Source organism: Rousettus aegyptiacus, unplaced genomic scaffold (genome assembly GCF_014176215.1).
Source record: "Rousettus aegyptiacus isolate mRouAeg1 unplaced genomic scaffold, mRouAeg1.p scaffold_m13_p_12, whole genome shotgun sequence".
NCBI classification, from domain to species: Eukaryota; Metazoa; Chordata; class Mammalia; order Chiroptera; family Pteropodidae; genus Rousettus; species Rousettus aegyptiacus.
The window spans coordinates 18,126,795-18,134,223 of record NW_023416287.1 but is presented as its reverse complement, the minus strand read 5'-3'; the positions used below and the strand labels follow the sequence as shown (position 1 = coordinate 18,134,223).

General features: G+C 46.0%; 1 protein-coding gene across 1 annotated transcript; it reads left to right on the top strand.

The window, feature by feature from the left end:
* The first annotated feature begins 661 nt into the window (after window positions 1-661).
* On the top strand, window positions 662-6,947 carry PROCR (protein C receptor). The gene is made up of 4 exons (XM_016126408.2): window positions 662-945; window positions 3,143-3,394; window positions 3,811-4,089; window positions 4,331-6,947. The coding sequence occupies exons 1-4, from the start codon at window positions 867-869 to the stop codon at window positions 4,441-4,443; spliced, it is 723 nt and encodes a 240-aa protein (XP_015981894.1). The 5' UTR covers window positions 662-866; the 3' UTR covers window positions 4,444-6,947.
* Window positions 6,948-7,429: the final 482 nt, after the last annotated feature.

Here is a 7,429-nt window from a genome sequence, read left to right as displayed (position 1 = left end):
CAAATATTTCATGAAATAATGCTTAACTTTACCAAGGGTGATGCACTTGAAAATTTTTACTCTGTTCTATTTCATTAAAACAAAACAAAACAAAACAAAACCCTACTAATCATGACTTGCAAAATTGTTTTCATTGTCCACTAATAAGATTGTGATCTCAGCTTGAAAAATATTGCTTTAAGTAACAATCCTCTATTGCGATTTAGATTGGTCATAATTCTCTCCTATTACAAATGATTCTGCAGTGAACTGCTCTATACTTATAACTATTTCTGAGAGCAAGATCCCTGATTGTGTAATTACTATTTCCTTAAAATTCTGAGAAAATGTAGCCAGCATGATGAAAAAATGAATTCTAATCCCCAATCTGTCACTACCATAAAGTACAAACTTTGGGCAAATTTTCGAACCTCTCTGGGCTTTGGTTTTCGCATCAGTAACCTGCTGGTCTCTACACTCTAAAGTTGGCTCTAAGTTGAAAACAGATGCCCCACCCCCTGACTCAGCCAGGGAAGGACTTCTCTCCAAGCCCTTCTCCCCCCTTTTCCGCCGCTCCCAGTTCCTCAGTAGCAGCCCCAGGAAAAGAGAAAAGGCAGGTCCGGGCACGGCGGTGAGAAGTAGGGCGGGGCAAAGGGAGGGCAAGAGAGAGGCCGGCCCCCAGTAGGAAATGAGATAGGGTAGGAATAACACTTTAAAAGCCTGACGCCCTCTTTCTCCTCCCATTCCCTGGCCACCTTCCAGCCTCCTCCGTTCAGCCTCCTCTCCTCCCAGGCAGTTCTCACTTCTTCCCCTAGGCTGCAGCCAGCTGGAGCCCCCAGCCTCTCAGAGCCAAGAGCCCAGGTGGGGTCAAGAACCTCAGCCCCAGGATGTTGACAACATTTCTGCCATTGCTGCTTCTACTGGTCCTGCCCAGCAGGGCCCTTTGTAGCCAGGAAGCCTCAGATGGTGAGTCGGGGGCACATCTCCTGCCTCGGGATCGTTCTGGAGACTCTTAGCCTCTCTCGGTACCTGGTCATGACCAGAGGAGAGCTTATCCCACAGTGTCTGTGTCAGTAGTTGGCTGGATCTCTCTATAGGGCAGGCAGGGTCCTGGGGACTGGTTTGTGTCCCAAAGCCAAGATGAGGAAGTATAGTTTGGCACATGGGAAGGGAGAGATGGAGGAGGCTGGGGGGAAACAGGACTGGAAAAATGGTAAAGGGACGGGGATAAAGGGTGAGGGAATTAGCCTCAGGGAGAGGGGAGAGATGGACTGAAGTGAAGTCTAGAGAGGGAGAGCTGAGGGTGACGGTGGATGGGGTGAGTTTAGGGAAGAGATTCAGAGATGAGATGAGAGATGGAAGGAATGGGAAGACACTGGGAAAACTGAGAGAAAACTTGGGGCTGAGATAGTGAGGCAGAAAAGGAGACTAGAGAAGGTGGAAAAAGACTGGGGGCAGTTGGTGAGGTGAAACTGGGGGAAAGAGAGAAGCTGTGGTCAGTGGGAGAACTCACGGGAGATCGGGCTGCCTCGAGGGACTCCTTTAAAGCACAGGAGAGGTATTGCCCTGCACTGTAACTGCACAGGAGCCTCCTCTCTCCTCTCCCACAATCTCTACAGCTTCAGTCCCCCCTCAGAGAGGGAGCAAATAATAACCAGTATTCAATGAATACTCACTGTAATTAATGCATGTATTGATTCATTTAACCCCCACAAAACCTACAAGATAGGTAACATTATCTCCACTTCACAGAGGAGACTGGGCCACACAACAATTAAGAACCTCGTCTAGAGTTATCCACACAGACATATTTATTCACACTTGCAGACACAGAGCACTTCTCCAATGCAAAAATGGTCAACACACGCATGCACATACAAGCACGCACGCGTGCACGCGCGCACACGCACACACACACACACAGATTTAAAACCCCAGACTCATTTCCTCCTCAGACATTCTCTGGCACCAACTCTGTGCTAGGCCCTTACTGGGTACAGGGGGCAGATGACCGGATGCGATTCTATAGCCTAAAGGAGCCCAGTGTAGCCTGTGTGTTTAGAGACAGTTTTGTAGAATCTGGGATCATTGAAACAGATCCACACTGGTCTGGGTGGGTGGAGAGGATAGGCATCAGAAGGAGACAACAGAGCTGGGTCTTGAAGCATGAATAGGGGTTTTCCAGGAGGCAAAGCAACCCTCACATGTTATGTGCATGTCAGTCAAAAGGCAGCATGAGAAACCCCAAGGAGTTGGACATACCTATACACTGGGGAGAGGCTGAAAAAGGCAGCTGAGGCTCAGTCCCCGCAGCCTTGAATGCCGTACTACAGACTTTGGACTTAATTTTGAGAGCAGATATCCTAATGGCAGAGGGGAGTAGGGGGGGGGCAGGCAATGTAGTCAGGTGGCTAAGAGTGCTGGACTTGGAATACCTGCATTCAAACCTTAGCTCTCCTATACCATTTTAGCCTGTTTCACATAGGGACTGGGGTTAATAATAGTAGCTACTACATTAAGTTAATGGGAGGAAGGCAAAAATAAGATAATAACGTGTGTCGAGTACAGTGCCCAGGTCATAATAAGCACAGTATTATTAGCTAATATTATTGATAGGGGAATGTGTTACTGGAGGATTTTAAGAAGGGCCTAATCTTATTTCTGGGTCTGGTGGGGTCAGATTATGAGACAAAACTGAACAACAGGGTTGGGGCATGAGGAAAGAAGTTACTACCCAAGTCCAGATGAGAACCGACAAGGCCTGAAGTAGGGCAGTGGCAGAGGAGACAGAATAGAGATTTTATTATGTCAGGAATTTTTGACCAACAGGAAACGGGGGGGGGGGGGGGGGGCAGGGGAGGGGTGAGAGAGAAAGGAGATCAGAGTTGCTCTTCTACTGACTGGATTACCCTGGGGCAAATGGCTTCTCCTCTTCTGGCCTCTTTCCTCATCTGTAAAATGAAGACGATAATCCCTGTTCTGCCCCCCTGGCAGGGTTACTGTGAGCATCAAATGGAAAGAAGGGTAGGAGGACGCTTTATATACAGTTTATGAAGGCCAAGAAGGTGGGTGGCCAGCCTCTGGGTAGGGGGTTATTATCTCCTGCTACACGCCGACCCATCCCACGCCAACCAGGGACCAACGCGCTGACTTCTGCCCCCAGACCGTTGGAACCTCCACATGCTCCAGATCTCCTACTTCCCAGACCCCGGCCAAGTGTTGCACGAAGGCAACGCGTCGCTAGGGGGTCTTCTGACCCACGTGCTGAAAGGCCAGGACTCCAACATCACGATCCGCCAGCTGTACGCCTTGCAGGAGTCCCAGAGCTGGGCCGTCACAGAAGGAAGTGTGCGGCGGTACCTGCAGGAGTTCCAAAGCCTGGTGCAGCTGGTGCACAATGAGCGGGGCTTGGCCTGTGAGTGGCACGCACGCACGCACGCGGGGACAGGGCCGAGGCGGGGCGGGGCGGGGCGGGGTCTGGGCGGAATGCGGCGGGACCTCGTGGAAGGGACCGGCGCCAGAGGCGTCTTGTGGATGGAGGTAGCCCGGTGGACATGGTCTTGTGTGGGCGGTGGCTCTCAGGAGCCCAGTGGTGCCCTGGCACCCGCACCGGCATTTGCTGATTGCTGTGTGGGAGCTCGAGGCTACAGAGGAGTGGGCATCCTAGCTTTTGGACCCTCTGTCAAGCCCCCTTCCTGCTGGCATGACCTCGGGGTAGACTCTGTCCCTTATCCACTCTGAACTCTGAAAGTTCACTTCTCCCTGGTGGACATCCCCCACACCTGGTACCCTCTACACACAGACCCCTGACCCTGAATCCCCCGTCCACAGTTCCTCTGACCATTCGCTGCTTCCTGGGCTGTGAGCTGCCTCCCGAGAGCTCTAGAGCCCATGTCTTCTTCGAAGTGGCTGTGAATGGGACCCCCTTAGTGAAGTTTCAGCCAGAGACGGCCTCCTGGGTGGCAGGGCCCCAGGCTGACCACACAGTGGTCACCTACACCCTGAAGCAGCTCAACGCCTACAATCGTACTCGGTACGAACTGCAGGAATTCCTGCAGGACACCTGTGTGCAGTACGTGCAGGAACACAGCACCGCGAAACAGTTGAAAGGTATGATGGGATTGGTAATAGGCCTGCGTTTTGGGAGGGTTCTGGGCAAATGAATGGACCTGAAGGATGGATACCTTGAGCAACAGGAGACCCAGGGCTGGGGGTTTGGAACAGAGTACACGCAGCTTAAGTCACCTGGTGAACTAGCCCCTTCCTTTAGAAATTCCTAAGGGTTTGACTCAAACCAAGGATTATTCCTTGGGGGTATGTTCTTCAGGCTAACTCTCTGCATGTTCTCCAGGGAGCCAAACAGGCCGCCCCTACACTTCGCTGGTCCTGGGTGTCCTGGTGGGCAGTTTCATCATCGCTGGTGTGGCTGTAGGCATCTTCCTGTGCACAGGTGGACGGTGTTAATTACTTTTCATCCCCCTCTGGAAAAGGGCTGGACTGATGGGGGCTGGCAAGGGAAGATCTCAGCTCACTGAAATACCAGAGTCCCCATTTGGGATATTATAGCCCAGAAGGTTTGGAGTGGCAGCTCCTTTCTTCTCCCAAATCTGCCCACTAAAGGTTGGAGGTGGGGTGGAAGGAGAGAAGGCTAGGTAGAGAGACACCAGGTTTGTTAAGAACCTACAAACTTGAATGCTTTTCTGAATTGGTCTGAGAAGTGAATGCTTCTCTATCTTTGTGGAAAACAGATGATGGACTGGTGGTGGGGGTGGGGGTCTATGGCCCATCCTCCAAAGACAGACAGAATCTCCCGAGGCATTCAAAACATAAAACCAAATAAAACAAGTCATCCACAACCAGAATAAACAACATTCAATGCTTCCATGTGTGTCAGATATGGGAAGGGACAATGGTATAACAGAGGTAGAAAGAAATAACTAGAGAAATGATGGAAGTATAAAATCCAAGTAATATGGGAGCAAGGAGTTAATCAATCAATATATTAATAGATTCCTTATACATAAGGCATTATTATTTCCTCTGCTTTGCAGAACTTCTGGAAAAGTAGCCTATACGCTTTGTATCTACTTCCTCATCTCTCAGTCATTCTTCAACCCACTGCAATCTGACTTCTCTATAAACTACTCTAAGATAATCAAAGACCCCTAATTGCAAAATATTGCAGGGAAGCAATATAATCTTGTCTTTGAGAGCATGTGTTTTTTATCAGACAGACTTGAGTTTTACTTCCTTGAGTTGGGCACGTTAATTTCAAGTCTCAGTTTCTTCATAAACAAAAAGTACGATAAAATATACGAAAAGGGTATAATAAAAACAATACCTACCTAATAGAGGCATTATGTGTATTAAATAAGAATACATATAGCCAATAAATATAGCACTTGCTGCTGACCTTCACCTCGAATATTATGCAGACATTTTAGAGTCAACATGTTCAAAATAAACTCCATATCTTTCTCCCCAAAACTGTTCTCTCTCTTCTGTTGTTTACTATCAATAAAACAGAATTACCATCAAACCATATCAATGTGAAGACCTCGTGTTAACCTTTATTTACTCCCTCTTCATCCCCACCTATGAAATAAAATATCTGTAGAATTCATTCCTTCTTTTCCACTCCATTGCTTTTTGTTCAAGATACACAGGTCATCCCTTTCTCTGTGGTAGACACAGAGGTGTGCCATCCAGTTCTACCTTCCAGAAAAGACTTGCTGTTCAGCTACAAGGAGTATAGCCAATAGATAGCCTCTTGCTGCTTCACTTCTTTCAGAGTCTGCCTTCCCTTCAGAGAACAGTTCTGCACAAAGTCATGCTTGCCCTGCGGCTGTCCTCATCTGACAACTAAGCAAAGCAGAAGTATAAAAGGTCAGCCATTTTAGCCTATGGCAGGACAATTCTGATAAGTACTATTTACTCCACAGCTCCTTGCCAGGTAAGCTGGATCTATGTCAGATTTACATTCAGTTTGACTTTTCCCTTTGTTCAATCCTGCTTCCTCTCTCTAGTAAATATCTCGCACCTCAAACTCTGTCTCAGCATCTGCTTCCAGAAAACCCAATCTGTGACTGACAACCTGTCTCTGTCTCTTAATTAAGAAATGTTCTCAATCTTTTGTCTGGACCATGGCAATAGCCTCCTCTTAATTGTTTTCCTGGTAACCTAATTCCTCTGAGTTCTGTTTCATCCTCTACATGACCAAAATCAAAAAAACAAGCAAACAAACAAAAAGCCCACACATAGATATGATCATATCATCATTCTGTTTTTTAAATTTTCCATACTTATTGAGCTAAATTCAGAATCTTCAAAATGACATTTAAGGACTTGTATAATCTGGCTCCATTCTAATTTTCAATTTTATTTTCTACCACTTCTTTTTGTCCAAGTTTCCTTTAGGTTATCAATTTTTAAAGAATAGATTTAAAAAACAGAAGTAATATAACAGTAGCTCTCTCCTCCCTAAAACCTTATCCCAAAGGTATACCAAGATTCTTAGTTATAAGCAACAGAAACTAACTCTGCCAACTGAAGGGAGAAATAAATACATTGTCAGGTTTCAAGTAATCCTTAGGGTTGATGGGAAGGTGAGCTAATCAAGTGCAGAAAACAGAACCAGGGATCACAACCAAAGTCACAATTCAGAAATGGTCGAAGTAAGGATACCACAGGTGGAATCACTACCTCCATCACTACTGCAGGCTGCCATCTTGAATTCTATGCTGTCCCTCCGTCTTTATATTCTTTGTTCAAGATTCATAGTTCTGGTGGGAGCATCCGAATGACCAAGCCTAGATCATGTTGCCTTGGCCTTAGCTGGAAGTGGAGGTAAAGGAAAACTTTAGGTGTCTTTGGCTTCTCTTGTAGGAGATGGGATGCTGTTTCCCATTAAGTTACACAGAGGAAGAGGTTTCAGATGTTGGGAAACCAAAAAAAAAAAAAAAAAAAAACTCAAAATTTTCACGTTGTCTCTCACCATCAGTTTATTTACTCACTCAGTAAATGTTTATCAGTAACTTCCATATACAAAATTTATCTGTGTACTTTGGAAGATACAAAATGATTAAGACATGATTCTTCTTAAGAAGCTCATCATTTACTTAGGAAGATAAAATATCTACAAATAAGAATAATATAAGACAGAATATCCTAATAATTAGAAGAAACATAAATAAATATGCTCTGTTGTGACTTACTGTTGTAGCTCTCATCTACAGATTGCTTTACAGTTTTTTTGAATTATTTAACTTGTATTTATCATTTAATACTCGCCGAGATCGTGTAAGATAGGTATTCTCCTCACTTTAGATTAGGAAACATATTTAGTGAGGGTAGTGAGGGAAGTAAGTAAATAAAGTAAATGGCAGAGCCAGGACTCAAACCCATGCCTTCATGTTCTAGAATGTATGCTTTTCCTCCTGTACTAAAAATA